The 22,222-nt window shown below is 45.9% G+C and overlaps 1 protein-coding gene across 2 annotated transcripts in view; it reads left to right on the top strand.

The window, feature by feature from the left end:
- ANKH (ANKH inorganic pyrophosphate transport regulator) overlaps positions 1–22,222 on the top strand; it is a 144,673-nt gene that overhangs the window by 59,019 nt on the left and 63,432 nt on the right. For both annotated transcript variants that reach the window (XM_059060282.2, XM_067030808.1), the window contains exon 2: positions 20,270–20,486. In XM_059060282.2, coding sequence (XP_058916265.1) covers positions 20,270–20,486 — 217 coding nt within the window. The remainder of the gene's footprint in view (positions 1–20,269; positions 20,487–22,222) is intronic.

The raw sequence follows: 22,222 nt of genomic DNA, 5'->3' as shown, positions 1-22,222 counted from the left end.
GGCTCCTGCCAGGACCTTGCTTGTGGCCCTTCCTGAGGCCACCTGGCTGGCTAGGCCACTAGGTGTCACCTGCAGACATCCACGGCCAACTCACTTGGGATAGGTCTGCCCCTCAAGTGAGGGGCAGAGGCGGTAAAGCTGAGCAGCCCCGGGGTCCCTTCTTGCCTGTCGTCCGTCCTGCCGTCTTACTCTGTGTTCCGGGGCCCTGTAGATCTCCTGCTTCTGGCTGCCTGGCCCATGGCCTGTGTATTCTGCCTCTTCATGCCCTGTGCATCTCAGACCTCGTAGCCTGGGTACCTTCCAGCAGACTGTGCTGGGGGACGTCAGGGGATCTCACTGGCCCCGATCCCGGCAGGCCTCGCCGGGCTGCGAGCGCTGCATGGACACAACCCCGAGGGGTTGTGGGAAATTCCTGTGAGCAAAGATACGAGGGGTGGGGGGGACACTTAGGGTGAGGTCTGTGGCCATGCGTGGTCCAGAGATAAACTGGGTCCCATGAGCTGTCACTGTACACAGTGTGGAATCAGCTGAGGCTGCAGCAGCTCACAGTAACCCCGTGGGCATTTTTCAAGTCCAAGATCCTTCGATGTCAAGGTCAAGGCAGCCTGGCTCTGGTCAAACATCCCTCCCTAAAGATTATATCCCTCTTTAAACTTGGTAAGAATGTCTGCCTCTCTTTTTTTAAGGCTCTGTTGTAGCTAAGTATTGTTTTATTATTATTATTTTTTTTTACATAACTTGGAGGATGGACAGTCCCAGGCAGCATTTTCAGCTTGCGTTCTCTGGCACCCAGCCTCAGGCAGTGGCACCCCTGTTGTACCTCAGCTAGAAACCCTGACATCATTCTTTCCTTTCACCAGTGTTGACTGACAACCTAGATAAGGCCCTGCCCTCGGGGAGGCTGACCCGGGAGCGGGGTGCTCAAGGCAGACGAGAAGCAGATCTTACTTCTTGCATCAAAATAAATGGTGGCCCCCATCCTCTTCTACTACCAGCGCCACGGATCCCGGACTGAACACCTGTTCCTTGTGGTCTTGTGATAAGAGGCGGTTTTCTGGCTGTTTCCTTCCCCTTCTAGTCCATTGCACACACTCCTCCTACCAGATCAGTCTTCTAAACTCTACACTCACAAGCTTTCGGTCTTTCCTGTGGCCAGTCACGTCCAATCTACACTCCCCTTCCTGGGGTCACCTGACCCCACCTGACCTCCTATCCCGCCGCTCCCCCAGGCCTCGCCTCTTCTCCTTGAGCCCAGAGCAGGCTCTCTACTCCATCACTCCCACCCCCCACCTAGCGCCGTCCCCCTTCCTCCCAGCCAGCCCAGGACCCTTCAGGCCTTCTCGGGCGCACAGTGGCTGTCGCTGTTGGAGTTCTCTCACTGCTAGTCCTTATCTTACCACCGCGGAGCGTTTTAATCACGCGTTACTGGTTCCACATTCTCACCGTAGCCTCTTTGAAGGCAGGGACCTCATCTTCGTCCCTTTTGTATGCTCCATGGCACTGGACACATAATAGCTACTGAACCAGTCTTCCTAATCAAGTGATTGCCAACAGGCCAGGTCCACGTGGCACCTGCATGGCAGAGATTTCCTGGGTGGAGAGTAAGAGCTGGGAGGGCCCCGAGGTAGATACCTGTTGTGTATATGTCTGACTTAATGAGCTGAAAGCTCATTAACTGAAAGCTGCTTTTGAACATGTAAAAACCAGTACTGCATTACACATACTGTGCACATTTCCTTCTAAAGCTGTCAGATTAATGAGGATATATTTATATATATATATTTAATGTTATGTATTATATTTATTATAATGTATAATATATATTGATGAGGATATATTTTGAGTAATGAGAAGTTTGCTTGGTTTTGCTTAGCTACTACTAATTTTGCCTGCATGGCTGAATTTATTCAAAACCGATTTCCACTCATCTTTTAAGCAAGGGAACCAAGTTTATTAAGAAAAAAAAGAGGCAGGAAGGGGTTATTAAAGCTGGAGGAGCCTGGCTGCCAGCACAGGGACTTGGTATAGAAGGTGCTTTGGGAACTCCTTCATTTATCTTTGCGATTTTGATGGAAATCACAAAGCACCGATCACTGTTATCTTCTTGCTGCCCCTCTCCTCCCCGCTGACGGGGGAGCTTTCAATTTCAGGCAGTTTGAGTCAACACGGTCACTGCTGGAGGGCTAAACTCATCCATCACCCAGAAATGGGGTCCTGCACCAACCCCGTGTGACCACGCTGAGGGCCATGTGTGTGTGACCCAGTGCACCAGGATGGAATTTTTGGCCTGAATCTCTCCACAGGCTGTGGCTACCCTAAAAAGCAAGTAAATTCCAGAAGATATTTAGACCTGCCACAGGTCTTCAGGAGTAATTTTCAATCTACCCTGCACCAGAATTTCATCCCGAGATCCCATGGGGACCCTGGAGATCCCTGATGTGCTCTGGCTTAGGTCAGAGCAGACGCCCATCGTGTCTCCAGAATTCTTATTTGGGGGAGGGAGAAAGGGTTGGTGAGTAGCCTCCTTTGGTACAGTAAGCATTTTCATGGACATAATCTCAGTTAATCCTAAAATCTGTCCTGCAGGAGACCAGTTTGGGCGAGCATTCCTATTTTCCTAAGCATAGTGCATCTCAGAGAAGTAAAGTCGTGTGCCCAAGAGAACACAGCTAGTACGGGGGAAACTCAGATCTGACCTGATGGGCCACAGGCTCCCCAGCTTACTCTGCTGGATGTAGAGGCCAAAGCCCCAATCCTGCCCCTAATAGCTTTCTGACTCTGGGTAAATTATTTTTCCCTATGCGTGTCAGCCCCTCCATCTCTCACAAGAACGAAGACTCCCTACCTTGCTGGGTTTTCAGAAGGATTGGATGAACTGTGACAAACTCATGAGAAGAGGCCAGCACAGACACCTATACACATTTGGGAGAGCACTTGAAAACAGTCAGCGCTTCATACAAAGCTGTTAATCTCTACAGGGATGAATAAATATGTAAGTTTAGATCTCTACCTAGCAGTTCCTTTAAAATACATTTTCCAAAAAGAAAGAAAAAGAACCAGTGAAAATGGGCTTTGAGTCTCATTCCAGGTATATTTTAAGGTTCTATTCCCTTTCAAAATTTACAGCCAATGTCAACAAATACTTGCTTTGCCTAATTTTTTTGTGGTTTGCAGAGAAGGTGGATTGAGTGTTTTTCAAAGTTGGAACTTCCTGTTTTTCCCTGATCAGTGTTTTTCTCTTTGAATTCTTCAATTTTTGCATCAGCCAAGAAAACATGTGGTATGGTCATATGGGGCTAGTCTTACTTTCATATGTGCATTAGAAATGAGGTGATATAATAGTTTATGTCATATTTTGTCTATTTAGTGTCCTTTCATCTTCACACAGAAGTAAGTATAGAGAAAGAGCTTGCTTTCATTCTGTAGACATGGTCTTTTAGTAACACCAAGGGAGAAATCTTAATGCATTTCAACTTGTGGGGAAGCATCGTATTCTATATCGAGCAACTGAAAGGGATTATAAAGCTTTCTTTAGAACAGATTCAGATATACTGTCAGAGTTATTTTATGCAATGAGAAAATCTATTTACTACTCAAAATCCAGAATTACCATTGGTTTTATCCTTTAATGTGCCATTAAAAAAAAATCTACACTTTACCATTTAGAAACTTAACAGACAGTCTTGGGAAATTCCCTTTTACTCTCCGTGAAATAGGAAGAAAAGTTTACTTTGCTTTATTCCTAAGTGTTAAGGAGAGGTTATCAAGCCCAAATCCTGAGCACTTCAAAGAATTTCTAGCAAAGGAGCTTAGCGTTTTTGTCACCAGCACTCTGGAACACAGGAGTTTAGAGTAGTTGAAGTGGACCTAAATGTCTAGTGGGGATATTAAAGTTGGTTTCAAAAACATGCATTTAAGCCACAAGGAAGCTCAAGAGTGAGACTGGATGAAACAATTCCAACGTTGAGGTCGGAATGGTTCTTAAATTCTTCTACATATGCTGTTCTATGTAATGCCAAATGAGTTTAGATGTAGTTATACCCAAAGAGTAGACCTTTTTTGTACGTTTCCTTTTGCGCAGCTATGTAGGGCGCACTCCATACACCTGTGTTCTGAAGTTCCCTTTTCCTCGTCCTGAGCAATGAGAATTATCATCCCGTCTATACTGCTTTTACCGCTGGGCTGCTGTGCTCGTGTCCAGCACTGGTGGCGGACAGTGATCCTTCTCTGTGTGCGCTCTCAGCCTGTGTAGTGTCTCCCCTTCTCCTCACCGCTGTTTCCATCTTCAGCCCCTTGAGTCTGTCCTCCTCCTTGTCATACAAAACTGCCCTAATCCTCAGGACGGCCTTTCACTAATTAACGATTCATACAAGCCCTTAATGCTAAGGTTTGTGGTGAATATAAAGAAATAGTCAAATACACTTAATGAGTACAGCATATCTGCCGGGCCCTGTGCTCTTTGTTGATCAGCGTGCGTGACATGGTGGCCGTAAAGGGTTAACAGTCTGACCGTCGTGTCACGTTGATTGGTCAGTAAAGGGCACGGTTCCAGGCAGATATTCTGTACTCATGAAGTATATGTGAATGAATGAAATGGTTCCATGACTAAAGAAACGATGACAATAATTCCCAGGACAGGAGCGCTCGTGTGGCTGGAACCGGTTAGAGAGGGGTTCCTGGGGAAAGAAAGGCTTAACCTCGAGCTCAGAGGACGGGCAGATGCTGGCATTTCAGCTACGATGAAGGGCTAGCACGGCAAGGAAATGCAGAGGTTGGAGTCCTCCCAGGGCGAGCACCGATAGTCCCGTGAAGTTCACAGAACTCCAAGAAGCCTTCTCTGCCCCTGCAGGCTGGATTAAAAGCCCTTCTGCTATAGTCAGACCGTGTCACAGTTGTGTTACTTATTCATAAGTATATCATGACTTAGGTGTTGAAGTCACAAAAGGCAGAAGTAGGTAACAAAGGGCTTCAACGAGTGGCAGCAGGAGGCTGAGTTAAGCAAGAGAAGGTTCCTCTTGTCTCCTGCTCAGAGGTCTCGGTTTGGGAGACTTGCAGCTGTCTTTTGGACAGCACACGGCTTCTAGAATTCAGCCTCGTCTTTAGACTGTCGGGAATCCGGACGTTCTTCAAGCGAGATGAATGGAGGATTCCTTCTAAGAAGGCACCATGCCAGGCGATCACAGAGGCACGCCAATAACCTATCACCCTTTGCTTTGTGGGGTGGTCCTCTGGCTTTGCCCCTAAGAACTAGCCGGTTCATCTATTTTGTGTGTATTCTTTTGTTGTTGTTGTTTTAAACTATGAAAGTAACGTGTTCTTTGTCATAAGTAAAACCATACAGATATGAGTGCAAAGTTGCTCACTTTCGTCTTCCTGACCCCTTCATCCGACCTCTCCTAAAATAACCGGTGTTAAGAGTGTGGTATATGTCACTCTCCAGCCTTCTCTCTGCTAATACCCACATACTTACACATTTTGCGTGTCTTTTTAAATTTTTTTAATGGAGTGAGAATATACTGTGCTGCTTAGGGTGCAACCTTCTTCCACTTAGCACTGTGTCACGGGCTTCCTTCTAGCCGGACACGTTCAGCTGCACCTCTCGCGCTGTGACTGACGCTCACCACGCCCCCGCGTGCGTGGACCGTGCACGCACCAAATAATAACCGTAATTACTTAGCCTTTCCCATGTTGGCAGACAGATTGTTGTCATCTGTCCGCCGTTTCAAAGAATGCTTTAATGAATGCCTTTCTATGGGCGGCATCACGTATCAGGGCTTTATTTTGTTTGGATAGATTCTAAAGGGGCATTGCTGGATCAAGGAGTTGGTACACTTTAAATTTTAACACTTTTTGACATATTCCTTGGCCACAAGACTATAACCGTTTACACTCCAGCCAATACCGTATGAAATTTCCTTTTCTGCCGTATCTTCACCAGCCCTGGATTTTATCCGTCGTTTTCGTGTTGAATCTGATGGCAGTCTTGTTTCCATGTTTACTTCCCTAACTGCTTTACTCTCAGAGTCGAGCATCTTTTCAGGCGTATATGTTTCATTGGTACTTTTCCTTCTGTGAGTCGCCTGTTCTTGGGGACTTTAATACCTGGTAAACGAAGCTTCCCTTCGCTAGACTTCTTTATCGTAGTTTCTCGGTTATCCTCCCGTACAGAGTTGAAAATCATTTTACCCAGGTGCAAATGAACACCCAAGTTGCTGGAATTTTTACTGAAGCTCCATTAAACTTACAGGTGAATTCAGAAAGATTTCTGTTATATTCGTAACACTGTCTTCTCATCAAGGAACATAGCTTGTCTTTTTTTCTTTCCGTCTTATGAACTTCAAGAAAATTCTATGGTTTTCTTTATTTAAGAACCATACTCCTTGTTGAATTTATTCCCAAGAATTGTGTCGTTATCTCTCTTTTATAATGGGAGTGAGGCAGTGTATTAGTCTAATAGGACAGACTGTGCCATCAGAAACAAAGAAAAATTGGCTTTTCTTTGTTTCCTCCACACATTACTCTTAAATAACAAACATATGATAAGGAGTTTTACTAGAGCGTGCTCCTCCTACCCATTTATAGTCATAGTTTCTTAAATGATGCTTTCAAATAATGTCAGTGTCAACGGGCAAGACTTAGGGCTGGTACTACGTATCAGTCCTTTTTCCTGTGGGGTCTCGAGTCTGTGGAAATGTCACAGGACTTGAAAAGGCTTAAATAACGCCATGTGGGCAGTGGGTATCTGGGGGAAGCTTCACTGTGCGTTCTCAGTTTGTACCAGGAGAGATACCTGAGCTGTCGACTGTATCCTGGGGACACAGAAGGAGCACTGAGTGTGACCGGAAGGCCCGTCTGGACCCAGGTTGTGCCCGAGCTCCTGTCCCGCCGTCAGCCGGGACACGCACGACCTGACCGTTTGGAGTCACTGGGGCCTTGAATGGAGCTGTACTACTTTAACAGACGCCCTTCTCGGGTGGTCACGGGAAGCTTGGGTCCAAGGAGCATTCCCCACTGCTCATCCTGTAGGACCTCTTTGCCCGGACTGCAGGGTCGAGGCGGACCAGGCCACGCTCTGCCACCAACGGCAGCATCACTCAAAGCCAGGAGCCTGCCCTTGACTCCTTGCAAAGGGAAGGACCTCAAGGAAGTTTTAACTCAGCCTAACCTGCCTTTCTTATAAGGGCTCTCCAGTTCCCCAAACTACATTGCCATCAGGTAAAAGTAGCAGTTTCCTTTAGTAATAATTATCTCTACTAATAACCGCCTGGATGGGTAAGGACATTCCTGTGTGAGGACATGCACACCCCTCCCCCTGCCTTGGTGACAGCGGGGGGGGATGTTTATCCCAACACCACCCCTCCACCCACGGTCTTCAGTCTAGTGTTGAAGGAGGGAAGCACACCAGGCTAACGGTCTCCCCGGCTTCTGGTTTGGGCTACACCATATATTAACAAAAACCCTTGGGCAAGTCACGGAATCTCTTTGAACCTTGTTTCCTTTTTTACAAAACGGGAATTTTCACTACCTACCCTGTTGTTGTAGCATTGTTAGATATGGCCAGTAAGATCACGTGTGAAGGTACACTCAAGACTCTGCCGTACTGCATATGTAAGAGGTTGGTATCCTTCATGTGATCCGTCAATCAGATTTCTTGAATGAATTACTAACACCCTCAACAAATATGCTTCTGTGGCTGCAGCATCCTTTGGGGCTCCAGGGGCCAAGTGGACAGGGGCGCAGATGTCTCCTTTCACTGGGTCACCTTCGTCCCCTCATCCGTGTAGGCCAAAGGGCTAGAGCAAGACAGCACTTCAGGCTACTCTGAGTTTCAGAGATCCAAAATCTGAATGACGGTAAATCTGGATTTACAGAATGAAGTTCAGCATGTGTGTTTACCAGCTCATTATTATGTACATGAACTAGTAAGTGACGAAAACGTATTCATTCTCTCTTTAGTCTAGAAATTTTCAAAGCACTTCAGTTTTACCCGCACTCTTCTATAGCTTATTTTCCTTGAGCATATCACTTTTCTTGGTGAAAAATATTTGGCACAAAGCATGGTTATAGTTGTAAAGACAACATAAGTTCAGGATATATAATTCTTAAATCCTTGCTACCCCTATTGACACCATTGGACTTTCCCAATTTGCTTGTGCTACAGTGACACTCTTTGTCCTTTCTTGTTTTGTGTTCTAAACAGTTTATTCAGTGAGATGGTTTTACTTTACCTAGAATCTCATAAGTCGGATCAGTAATTTAGACCATCGATGGCAATGGGGTCATGGGGAGGCCATGACAAGCCTACCTGCACACAGCAAAGCAACCACTGAACACAGCTGTGTCACGTTAAATATGGTCCATTTGAATTTTGTCGGGGTTCCTCTCTCAGCACGCGTACATGTCTGTGCATGTGTGCACGTGTGTGTGCAGCACTGGTTTGGAACATCCATGGGCTGGATGAACTAACCTGTTTAATGACTAATTTTGACTCTCACTAGCCTCCCCCAAACAATCAGATCAAAAGCCCCACCCAGGCCCTTAGAAGTCTTTCACAAAACTTGACGTGTGCCCGGTTATATAAATACCAGTGGTGAGTCATAGCTGAACCTCAAGCAGAAATAAATGAATCCCACAGCTGAGGAGCAAGTAGAAATTTTGCACAAGTTAAAGATACTGGGGTGGTGCATTATCCCATGTAGAAAAGAAGCTCATAAACATTCTTGTCCACGTCTCCAGAAGGCCACCCTGGAGAGCCTCTTAGCATTTCTACCGCCCTGGCGATGGGGGAGTGGTGCATGAGCTTGGGAAGACCGCCCACGTGGTGCCGTGTTCCCAGGTTCCGTCTGTACCCTTCGCCATGCTGTGTGGTGCTGATGCCAGAGCATTAGTGACCTGATTTCTTTCATCCTCATTTTCTTGGCACGGCTCAGAGATATGATGACTTCAGCCTTACTCCGTTCATCCTCCACATTTATGCTTGTAGTGCTTGCTACGCATTATAGTTTAAAAGATAATCTTTGCTTCAGTGTCTTTGGAATTTTCCATAAAAATCCATCTTTATCCAAAAGTTCTCTTTGTTCTGCTGAGCTAATCCTCTCTGTTTAAAGTAAGCATTTGGCCCCAACTGCGATACCTAATTCAAAGTGGAAAGAGGGCTTGGTTCAGGATCATAGAGTGATGTTTGGGATCTCAAGCCCAGAGGTCAAGAAGTTCTGGATTCTTCTCCCAGCTCTGTGTCGCCCTGGACAAGTGGCTTAGCCTCTCCGTGTACCAGTGTTCTCACCAGTAAGCTGGGAAATAATCGTACATCCCTCCGAGTGGTCGGGAGACGTAAAGATCTCAGAACAGTGTCCGTCAGAGAGCAAGCACTCAGGAGACGTTAGCTGAGATAACTTCATCGTCACTATTATGGTGGTCATTGGGTTTCATAAGCTCTAAATGCAAATAGGCATTCGCTGCTTCTTCTCTTAGAATAAATGCATTTGTAAATGTCAATAGAAGTTCGTAGATGACATTTCAGAATGTTGCAGTTGAGTCAGAAAAAGGAACAGAGCCTCAGAGCTGCTTGCTCAGAGATCGACAGCCAAATTTAAGGTGCTAGAGAAATCACGAAAAAGAATCTACTCCTAATCATGGAGAGAGCATGTACGTAAGCAGGGGGCGTAAGTATGTAGGCAGAGAGAAAGCATAGGAAGTTAGTGAAAAGACTCCCCTGATCCCAGCGTCAGTCTATCCCAGACTGTTGTTTATGGAGTTGTTGTGTGAGCTGTTTAGTTTAGTTTTGTTTTGTTAATAAAGAAGCATTTTAAACTCGGTTCTACAGTGGAATAGACATAGTCTTACGATATTAACCAAGAGATAGCATCATTTGGGGACCATATAACCTTATAAGTATTAAAAAATTAGTAGGAAATGGAAGTTTTCACAACAGTAAAGGTGTGAGATCAAGGTGAGGAATAAGTAAGGAATCTTAAATGACATGGGAAGCTTTGGTTTTTCAAAGTACACTAGAATTTTCATAGTAACATTTCTTCCTTGTCAAGCCTCCTACCGTCTTGAATTAAAGTTAAATTTAGGTCTATAAGCTTCATGTTTAAATGAAAGGTCAAGAGGATCTGAGGAGGGACCCATGACACTAAAATGTATCCTTCAACGAACGAACACATTTTTAGATTAATGCATCAAGCATCAAATGCTTTTTGTTTTCCCTGAAGTGTTGAAGAAACCAACAGGAGAAAACCGAGTTAGCCAAATGTGGTACCTGTTTGGTAGTTTGTTCTTTGTCGAAACTCCTGTCCAGGTGTGAGAAGTGACAGAGAAAACCAGTGGTATATTTTGGACTTGCCTTGTGTTGTCTCTTGAGTTTCCAGGAAGCACTAATTATGGATAGCACTGCACAGAGCAGTGCCTCTGATGACCAAAGAGACCAGGCTTCATTTTGCCGCCACTTCCTGTAAACCACAACCTCCTGTGTGGGTGTCCAGTTCTTGGCCAGAGCTCCAGCTAGACGGAGCGAGGTGTCTCCTTTAGAGGGGTCTAGAGATCCTTGAGAAAATAAAACGTGGCTGGAAAACTACCGGCAAGACAAATGATCTAATTTAACCCAAAACCACTTTTCAAAATACAGACGAACAGACCAGCAACAGTGGAAAATTATAGGAACCCAGACTCTTGGAGGGGATTGAAATCCAAAGGTTGCTGATTATCTGTGTCATTGGAAGATGCTGTTCCCACAGGTAGCTTTGCCTCCACGGGTACTTCTGAATTTCCCACACTTCCACAAATGCAAATTTTCTGAGGACCTTGGGTTTGAGAAAGATTTTTAAACTGTATTCTTTTGCCACAGTAATGGTTGAGTTTGCTTCATGTCATAGAAGGTGTAACGGGAGCGTTGAAGCCGTAGGCAGAGGAGTGGTCTTTTATCAAAGACAGAAGACCACCCAGCCCTGTGTCCCATTGGTGTCCCTAACCCAGGGTGAGGCAAGCAAAGGAAGTATTCATCTTACGAAAAGTAAAATAAGGGGACACTCAGCGTTTCATATAATAATCTCACTGCTGTTTTAGGGAACAATACCAGTTTCCAACTCCACCCCTTTTTCTGACAGCAATATGTTTTTTTTAATTGAAGTATAGTTGATTTACAATGCTGTGTTAATTTCTGCTGTACATATATATACGTTCTTTTTTATTTTCTTTTCCATTATGGTTGATCGCAGGATATCGAATACAGTTCCCTGTGCTGCACGGTAGGACCTTGTTGCTTGTCCATTCTATATATAATAGTTGGCATCTGCTGACCCCAAACTCCCAGCCCGTCCCTCCCCCACGCCCCCTCCCCCTTGGCAGCCACAAGTCTGTTCTCTACGTCTATGAGTCTGTTTCTGTCTCGTAGATGTGTTCATTTGTGTCCACTCAGCACCTTTCTGTGGAAGAATATGGAGAGCCGTTTCTATATGAGTGATGTGATCATTTTTTTACCGTATGGCCGTGAATGTCAGTTACAAGATCCGAGTCCAGCTGCCCTGGGCACTTCCTGAACTGTGCGGTCATCTCTCTCCAAGCCTTGTTGCCCTGACAGGCACCCGTCTTTTCAAATTTGGAGATTATCACCCTGGTTACCTGTCAGGGCACACTTAGCTCTTAGCAGGATTCTCTCAGCTTCTCCGAGAAGGTTCTCCTTTGAATCGAAACATCTGATTTTCTTTTCACGGCAGCTGACTTCTGTTATAGGATTTGACTTCATAGGGGAACAGCTTGTCCTATATGCCAGTTGACATCCAAAGGACATGAAAAAAAAAAAGGTCGGAGAAAAATCTTTGCTTAAGCGTTATACTTAAGAGGCTAATCATGTTTCCCCCTGTTGCATCCTATCTATGTCTGTGTGTCTGCAGTTAAGGAGTCACCTTCATCCAGTACTTACTGGGTGCCCATGTGACATAGTAGAAATAGCAGTGGATATCCCTGTCTATCTCATGAGAAAATATCAGAGGTACAGGAAGGTGTATAGTGCTACTACCATCTCTTTGCATATTTTAAATATATAGATTCTACCCAGAATGGGTTTATTTACCCAGAAAAACCAAACCTGCAGTTGGAAGATTTTTATGAAGGACCAGATAAACCAGCTGGATGTTAGTTAACACATTTCTTCATTCACGTATTGAATTTTAACTATGTGTCAGGCATTGTGCTCAGTTGATGTAGGAAAGCTGGTGACAAGTAAGCCCAAACCCTGCCTCAAAGTCATCTGGCAAGAAGGGTGGTCTGGTAACCAGGCAACCGCAGTACAGCCCAGTGAGTGCAGCACTGGGACCCGGGGGATAGGGTGCCAGGGAGCACAGAGGAGACTAGGCCTAGGGGATGGCTTCACAGAAATGTGAGTCCTGGCAACTGAACTGATTATGAGTTTACCAGGTGAGTGGGAGTGGGGACAGGGCTATGTCGAGAAAAGAGCTTGATCAGGGACCTTTAGCCGAAAGGGAGCGTGGTGTATCCAGAAAACTACAAACAGTTTAAGCCACATACAACATAGTGCAAGGGCAAGTGTAGAGACCAGACAGACAAGCAAGGTCAGATCGTGAGTGGCCTCTGTGAGTGGTCACTCAGTGAACGAATACTTATTGGATGCCCTCTACCCATGTGCTGGACACTGTCACAGACACTTAGAGCAACATCTGTGGGGCCCACGGTCTGTGAACAGGATGCAGCCCTGAAGCACCTCGGATACCCTTGCAGGAGTTTGGGTTTTTGTGATCTGACCATAGTGTGGAGGGAAGGAGGGCTTGGAGACAAGAAGACCACGAGTGTCCTGACCCAAGGCATGGTGGCGGGGCTGGAGAGAACTGGACAGATTAAGAGTGACTAGGCGGACTTCCCTGGCGGCGCAGGGGTTAAGAATCCGCCTGCCAATACAGGGGACGCGGGTTCGAGCCCTGGTCTGGCAAGAGCCCCCATGCCGCAGAGCAGCTAAGCCCGTGCGCCACAACTACTGAGCTTGCGCTCTAGAGCCCGTGCTCCACAACAAGAGAAACCACCATGAGAAGCCTGTGCACCTCAACGAAGAGTAGCCCCTGCTCACCGCAATTAGAGAAAACCCGCACGCAGCAACGAAGACCCAACGCAGCCAAAAATAAATAAATAAAATTTATTTAAAAAAACAAAACCAAAAACAAACCAGTGACTAGGGAAAGAGTATGTTTGGGACCAGGAAATCTGTGCGTATGAGGACTGAGAGGGATCCAGGGAGGTCCTCTGGCTTCTGGGTGGCATGCATTCATTCCAAGGGAACCCAAGAGCAAGGCTGGGTCTGTGGGAACCCAGGGAGTCTAGTAGATGGTGAACCCAGTTTTGGAAACGTGGAGTGTGTGTGAGGTGCCACAGGGGCACTCAGATGGAGATGCGTGGGTCTGGAGCTTAAGAGAAGCCTGAGAAATCTGGAGAGATGGATCCGGGACTCCTGAGCAGACAGGGAGTAATTGAAGCTGTGGGAGGGGAGGGATTGCTGAGCCGGAGTGGAGGCGAGGGCCCCAGCTAGAACCCCGGGGTCACCCATATTTGAGACAAAGAAAGAGGAGGCATCAAGGAGAAAGAGCTGCACCAGAAGAGCTAGAAGGAGAACCTAGAAACTGCAGCGTCCCTGAAGCCAAGGAGGAAACGGCGGGAGTGGCCCACAGGGTAGGTCCGCCCAGGGGTCAGAAAGGCGACTGACAGCAAGTGCCCGTTTGGTTTAGCGGGAAGAGCACGTGCGAGGGCCACGGACAGAGAAGCCGGAACCCGGTGGGTGCGTTCAACACAGCATTATGTGCTGGCTCCCTGTCGTGTGACCAGAGCGTGCTAGAGCTGCAGTTCTGGGGCCACAGACGGGGTTCCTGCACCTTGGGAGCTGCTATTCCGACAGGCTGAGCGGCAGGTGGGAGAACAAAAGTGGGAGTAAGGCGCACAGGTAACACTTTAGAGCAGTTATCTGTGAAAGGGAGGAGAGAAAGAGGGCGGTAACAAGAGGAAGAGAGGAGGCCAGAGAAGGTTTATTTGTCACGTGGAAGAGACTTAAGCACGTGAGAATGAGGGTGGGAAAGAGCCCGTCAAGTAGCCAAGATTCGACAAGCAGGAGAGGAAGATGGCAGCTCCCGCCGAGCTCAGAGAGACAGAACTGCAGAGACCCAGGGGCATAGCCCCAGACTCAACGCTGCTCAGACTGGCCTTTCCAGCATAACCAGAGAGAGGAGGCGAAGAAGGGTCTGGGGCAGATGTGTTTTGCTGAGGATCGTTTTAGGGAGAGAAGCAACAAGAAATTCAGTGTCTACCTGATGGATTCCATATGGCAGATGAAGTAAGAGGTGAGTTTATCTGCTGAGAAAGAGGGAACGAGGCAGCGCAGGAAAACAGACGGCAAGGGTGGAAAGGACGGACAGATAACTGAGAGGTGAACAGCCCGGTTGAGGCGGCAGCACCCGGTGTTGTACGTTAGATTCCGGCCGGTCCCAAAGCCCAAGTAGAAGTCTGCAAATCTAGGTAAGAGTGGAATAGGTAAATGATGAGATGAATCCAAGGTCAGACATTTGTGGACAGTGAGTTGTGGGTGCCGACAAGGGTGAGGTTAAGGTGATGACTCTGAAATGCAGGGTAGAGTGAGGAAGGACAGGTAGGGGGAGGGAGAAGATGAGGCAGGCAAGGGGGTGACAAGTTGAATGAAGTTGAGAGTAACTAGAGGGGGAGGGGCAGAGAGGGCCTCACAGATCTCCCGGACGGGAAGGAGATCAACCGGGCCGCCTGGACACCAGACCTACCCTCAGGGACAGGGTATCACCTCCTGGGGCCGGGGGAGGGGAGGAGGTACAACACTCCACCCAGCGCCCAGCTGTTCAGGAACACTCGCTGTTGACATTGGCGTGAAATGGTCGGCAGGACTGGGGGTGAGGTGATGACTCTTGGTTTAAAGATGCTCAGTCGGCAGTTAGAGATGTTTCTGGTCCCTAGAGGCCAAGTTTAAAATGTCAGCGTCCCTTTTAGGGTTTAAAGATCTAAGACAGTTCATACCAGGGGGATCACTTGGGATTTGTTATAGCCATTTCCCTGGAGGCTGTGGTTTTTTGGGTTTGGGGTTTTGTTTTGTTTCACTTTTTAATATCCTGTAGTTTTGCTGACTTTCTGGGGGAAAAAAATTAGGCATTAGAACACCATGAACCTGGCAGATACTGGGATTTACTAAGGCAGGTGGGACCCAAGAAAAGCCTTCTGGAGCCAGACAAGTTTGGAAGTCAGACATTACACATTGACGACTGCCCACAGCACAGAGAATGCTGATCTGTGGTGTGACGCGGCCCCGTGCCATGCCGTCTGGGACCAGAGCCAGGCTGGGCCGGAAGGTCAGCTTCATATCTGCAGTGGTGGGAGTCTCGGTAGATGTGGCCCTGGTTTAAAGTGTCGTTACTCTGGAAAGCCCGTGAATGTTTAGGCACTTGCCTCTGAACAGCCGGTGAACCTCTGTACTTACAACCATCTTGGGACAGAATTGTGACTCCAGGCCTAATGCATTCCAGAGACGTCTCAGACACTCTCTTAGCTGAACTTCAAGGCCACAGCTCTTCCTCTTCCCCAGCCACTGTGGCTGTTCTTCCTGGTGTTGGCTAGAGGTGCAGAGGGGTTCGTGAGTGACATGGCCAGAACAGTAGTAGCTAACTGATGGCTGCTGAACTACAGCATCCTTATAACCCCCAGGTAACATGGAAGGCTTGCCACATACTTAATGTTTAAATTTATTTCTAGAGTGCTACAGGGCTGAATCTCAGACTCCCTTCTAGCTATACCTTGTCTAGATAATCTCGTTTAGTCTCCTGCCTTTAAATGCTGCCTGTGTGCTGACGACCTTGAAATGTCCGCAGCCGAGATGTCCCCTGGACACCAGGCTCAACTCGTCACCTGTCTTACCTGACTTCTGTGTTTGGAATGCTATGGATGGCTCACACCCAATAGGGGACTCCCCAGTGGAGGTCTTGCCTTTTCCTCCCAAACCTTCCCTCCCCCGGTCCCTTCATCTCAGTAAGTAGCAACACCATTTGACCAATGACTCAAGCCAAAAGAGTCAACAGTCAGCTTTGATTTCTCCCTTTTCCTCACACCCACCACATAGACCACCACCAGGTCCATTTATTTGACCTCCAAAAAGCTCTCAAGTCAATCTACTTCTCTCCATCTTCCCCACACCCCCTAGCCCAAGCCATCGCCTTCTCTTGCCTGGATTACCAGAGACTCCTGGCTTCCTGCTCTACCTGTCCCTCTCCAGGCCACGTCCATCCCTGCAGCCAACAGGAGCCTCTATCCCACCTCTGCTCGGACCATCTGATGGCTTCCCACTGCTCTTAGAACAAAGCACTGTGTTCTTCGCTGTGACCTGGAATGACCTCAGCATTGTCTACTCTTCCAAGTTCACCTATTCCGCTCTACTCTCACTGGCTGCCTTTCTGTTCCTTGAGAGCGCTAAGCCCTCCTGCAGGCCTGTGCCTTCCTCCAGCTCTTTATACAGCTGTTCATTCTTCGTCTTGCAGCTCAAATATCACGTCTTTGAAGGGGTTTCGTTGTCTAGTTCATCTGAATAAGCTCCTCCAAGGAGACCCCAGCTCATTAATTTCATTTCTTCAGTACCCATCACAGGAAATGTTTATCCTGTTGGTGTATATTTCAATCCATTCTTTCATCCTTATCGTTCACCTATCTTGTGATCCCCTATCATGTTTAGGTCTGGAGATGTGGTGTGAACCAGACAAAGTTCTCTTTGTGCCCTGGAGCTTACATTCAAATGGAGAAGATAGACAGGAAGACAAATAACAAGTAAATAGACAATATAATGTCAGGTAATGAACATGCTATGCAGAAAAACAGGGTAATAAGCAAATTGAGACAGACAGGTAAAGCAAACAATAGGTGATGGAAGTGTAAGAACTAGTGGCTGATAAGAAAACATCACAAATAAGCGGGCAATGGGTGTTTTATTCAAACTGGTGTTGAAGAAGTAAACTATTATGAGAAAATGAATTTTAAGCCATACCTCACAGCATAAGTTCCAGGAGGAGTAAAAAGCTAAATGCACAAATGAAACTATGAACTAGACAAAATTACCTTAGCTAAAGATGGGTAAGAATGACAGAGTCCAAAAGTATGGAAAGAAACTCCATGAAATGAAGGATCAACTACATAATAACTTAATATTTCTGGTATCAAAAGAAAATCATAAAACTAGGAAGTGAGCAAATTGGGGGAAGTACTGAAAATGGAAATAATAAAAAGGCTAATAATATTAATATAGCATATCTCCTCAATTCTAAAGCTCTTTTTTCTTGCATTTTAATGCTTCTTGAAATCAGGATATGTTTTCCCATCACGATGTACATTTAATTTGGCCAATGAAAATGTTAAGTCAATAGTAAATCTTACAAGTAATAACATCTTCATCTTACAATCAAAATGTGATTTTCTTAAAGGGCATACCAATTAGTATCAACATTGAAATTCCTGGCAGAAAATACCTAATTCATTCTCTCATCCAACAGATATTTGAGTGTTTATAAGGTAGCAAGGCAGTAGGTGTACAGTGGTAAACAATATAGATGTAAATCCTTGCTTTCAAGTGCCTTTTCTAGGCCAGTCATGGGTGTTGCCCTGTACACTACTTATAGACAATCTAAGATCCATTATTTCAGCGAGAATAAGTACCATGGCCAAGGCCACTCAGTAGTTAAGTGGTAGAAGCGGATCCAGTCAAGTCTGCCTGGCTCTAATCCCTGTGCTCTTTCCTCAAATTACCATAATTGTTGAGCTCAGTGGAGTTTTCACACCCAGTCTTGCTGACAGAGCTGTTCTCCCCTGTGCCCTTCTTTCTGCTCTCGTGCCTCAGCGCTGGGTTTAGAACTCCATCAAGGGACAGTTGGTGGAAATAGAAAGCATTGCCGTCAGTGCCCCAGCCAGAGCTAATGTCTTTTTAGCAAAGAATAAAAATTTGCCAACAAGACAGATAAAAAGACTAATCCTACATTATTTAGGGGCCCTCCTATATAGTTTTAAAACTTGTGCTAATATACAATTTTATCATTTACGTTCCAACACGTATTTTAGCAATAAAAAGTAAACAGTGTTCAGTCATAGATTGGGGAAGGAAAAAGAACAAACCATACACTGTTCTCTCTGTCTGAGAGAAACGTAATTAGAAGTTGCATTGAGCTGGGGATTCTGGAAGCAGAACCTGCGTTGGGAAATTCTTGTGCAAGCGATTTATTGAGTGTGTGTGCTCTCTGGAGAAGGAGAGAGAGAAGCAGCGGGCAGTGGGGAAAAATTAGACAAGGATGTGGTCTCCACTGGAGACTGGCTTCCACCCGATCCCACGGGGAGCTCTGGAGCATGAATTGTACCAGAGCGTTCAGTCCCACGGTGAGGCAGGGGAGGTGACCTCTTATACCCCTGTGTCAGCTAGCTTGGCTTCACAAAAAAGAATGAAGTAATGCCCTTTGCAGCAACATGGGTGGACCTAGAGATGATCATACCAAGTGAAGTAAGACAGAGAAAGACAAATACCGTATGATATCACTTCTATGTGGAATTAAAAAAAAATAACACAAATGAACTTACTTACAAAACAGAAACAGACTCACAGACTTAGAAAACAAACATGGTTACCAAAGGGGAAAGGCAGGGGCAAGAGAGGTAACGAAGGCATTTGGGATTAGCAGATACACACCACTATATATAAAGTAGATAAAATAGATAACAAGGTCCTACTGTAGAGCACAGGGAACTATATTCAATACCCTGTAATAACCTATAATGAAAAAGAATCTGAAAAAGTATATATATATGCGCACATATGTACAACTGAATCACTTTGCTGTACACCAAAAACTAACACAACACTGTAAATTGCCTATACTTCAAAAAAACTAACTAATTAAAAGCGTATTACTATACAGAAAGCTGACTCTCCTGCCCAGTCAGTTGCCTGGGCCTAAAGACAGAGGTGATGTTCTGGGGACATTTTAAAAATAAAGTTCTGCTTCCTGGACATCCATTCCCACTACCTCCAGTCTCCTTTATTGTCTACTAGGTGGGAAAGTTAGTTTGGAAATGCCATCCTGACAAGGCCACCAGTGCCTCAGAGGGTCCCTCATGGAGGATGGTTAAAACAATATTCTATGACCACATCTTGTCCAGCAAGAATTATTCCAAAACGGTATATTTGGTTTAAAGATTTTCTTTTCCTGTTTGTCTGCACAGAGATCAGGAAACTATTTCAAGTTAAGATACAGTAAGAATCAGGTGAATAGGATCCATTGATTGTATAATAATTTCCTTCAATACCTATTTTCATAGCATAGAACTTACTTTATGCCGTGAAGGATACATACATAACAGATACCTAATATTTCTCTCTCTCTCTCTCTCTCAAACACACACACACACACACACACACACACACACACACACACACACACACACCCCTTCCTTAAAGGAAAAGAGAGACCATCACCTGCTCCATATAAAGTGCCTGACCCATTTCCAGAATGCCTGTTGCTATTATGTATTCAGCCTGAACGTTATGTATTCAGCCTACAAATAAAATTTAACATGTTAACCTTTTAACCAGAACTTCTCAGAATTATTTTCTGATATTAACATAAAATGCTTGTTGGGTTTTTTTCTATTACTTTCACCCCAGCGGACAGCTATCTCCCCCACAAGAAGATATTCCGAAATGAAGCTAATATGGATGAAAATGAAAACTGATAGCCTTTATCAAGTTACAGTGAGATTTGCCCTGTAAGCTGCTTAGAGTGCCTAGGGAAACATGACCTGCTGAGTTTTATTGTAGGAGATAAGACGGCGTTTCTTATTTATTTATTTATTTTTGGCTGTGTTGGGTCTTTGTTGTGGTGCGCGGGCTTCTCATTGCGGTGGCTTCTCATCATGGTGGCTCCTCTTGTCGCAGAGCACGGGCTCTAGAGCGCAGGCTCAGTAGCTGTGGCTCGTGGGCTCCAGAGCGCAGGCTCAGTAGCTGTGGCTCGTGGGCTCCAGAGCGCAGGCTCAGTAGCTGTGGCACGTGGGCTCCAGAGCGCAGGCTCAGTAGTCGTGGCCCAGGGGCTTAGTTGCTCCGCGGCATGTGGGATCTTCGCGGACCAGGGCTCGAGCCCGTGTTCCCTGCATTGGCGGGCGGATTCCACTGCGCCACCAGGGAAGCCCCAAGATGCTGTTCCTAACGCTGGTTGTGGGTTTCTTCCCTCCACAGGCCTTGAACCGGGGCATTGCTGCTGTCAAGGAAGATGCAGTGGAGATGCTGGCCAGCTACGGGCTGGCCTACTCCTTAATGAAGTTCTTCACGGGCCCCATGAGTGACTTCAAGAATGTGGGCCTGGTGTTTGTGAACAGCAAGCGGGACAGGACCAAAGCTGTCCTGTGCATGGTGGTGGCTGGTGCCATAGCTGCTGTCTTCCACACCCTCATAGGTAAGGCTGTTGGCCACCCCTTAAGAATCTAGCTTTGCTAATTCCTTCTTCCTCTTAATTCATTTTCATGTATTTATTGTAGTAAGTGATTTCTTCCATAATTATTAAGTATCATGGCAATTTTTTTTTTTTTTTTGCGGTACGCGGGCCTCTCACTGTTGTGGCCTCTCCCATTGCGGAGCACAGGCTCCGGACGCGCAGGCTCAGCGGCCATGGCTCACGGGCCCAGCCGCTCCGTGGCACGTGGGATCCTCCCAGACCGGGGCACGAACCTGCGTCCCCTGCATCGGCAGGCGGACTCTCAACCACTGCGCCACCAGGGAAGCCCTATCATGGCAATTTTAAGGGATGGAAGGAATGGAGTTTGTGCTCCTAGGTCAAGAAAAGAAAATGTCCTTTGTCTGGCAAGCTGTAGGTCTCTGGTTCCCAAACCCTGTGTCAGTGAGGGAGGAGTTTCATTAATAGGTGAGCAGATCTAGGATTAGCATTCAGTAAGGTCAAAAAACTGTCAGGTGCTTTTGTTAGAGACAGACATTACTTACTCTTTTCTTTTTTAATTGAAGTATAGTTGGTTTATAATGTTGTGTTGGTTTCAGGTGTACGGCACAGTGATTCGGCTGTATACATACATATATGTGTATGTATATCATATATATGCAGTATATCGATATGTTCTTTTTCAGATTCTCTTCCACTATAGTTTATTAGAAGATAATGAATATAGTACCCTGTGCTATACAGTAGGACCTTGGTGTTTATCTTATCAGACTCAATCTTAAGAATAAAAATAGAGTGAGTGCTATTCAGGATTAATTCTTATCAGCAGTGAAAACAAATGAGATTGTTTTATGTATTAAAATTATCTCATTTTAGGGCCCCATGTTTCTATTTCAGATGAGGCTCAGTACTGTGGGCATAACAGTCTTTCCATGAAACGACGAGAAAATTTTATCACACACAGTGACTGGCCTACGGTTTCCCCAAGACCTAGGAAAGCCCCTTCCTTTAGAGCTGGAGTTCTACTTCTGCTGCCTTCTTGGTGGTGATAAAAAAAACCCCAAGGGCATGATCTCAGAACCTCTTGGCTTCAAAGCAGCTCAGCTTACCTGGCATAAAAATTGAATGGCACACCTACTGCACCCAGTTACAAAAGGCCTGTGAACAACACTTCACAAACCCATTGTGTGTCTTCAAATGGGCACTGGTTGTATGAGAACCATGAGTGTCCGTGGTGAATGAAGGGCCAGGAGATTAACCCCAACCATTTACAGCGTACTCAGGTGTCAACTCCTGTTTACTCGTATAATTGTGAATCTCAAAGTAAACAGACTGAGGCCTTTGTGGTCTTCCTTTTCAATACAGCATAGGATTTTGTGCTAAGAACAATATGGAGGAGAGGATGCTTCTCATGGGCCTAATATCCAGGCAAAGCGTTGCTATTGATCGTTTCACTTGGGCTCAGAGCTTCAGGGCTTTGGGGCCGAGAGGAAATAGCCTTCTTTCCCTTAACTTCAACCCTGAATACTGACTTATCCGCTGAGTTTAAAAGAAAACTTCTGCAGCTACATTTGATCTGGGCCATTTTCATCCATGGTGTACGTACTTGAGGAAATTCCACATGTGAAATGAGTGTGGGTCTAAATAAATTTTTGCCTAAAAAGGAAGATAAATTAGTTTTCTTTTAGCTACTTACTTGCAAATAAACCCAACATTCCCTGTTTTAGTCATGCTCAAAT

Source organism: Kogia breviceps, chromosome 4, assembly GCF_026419965.1.
Source record: "Kogia breviceps isolate mKogBre1 chromosome 4, mKogBre1 haplotype 1, whole genome shotgun sequence".
NCBI lineage: Eukaryota > Metazoa > Chordata > Mammalia > Artiodactyla > Physeteridae > Kogia > Kogia breviceps.
The sequence above is the reverse complement of the archived record's forward strand: the minus strand, read 5'-3'. Positions and strand labels throughout refer to the sequence as shown.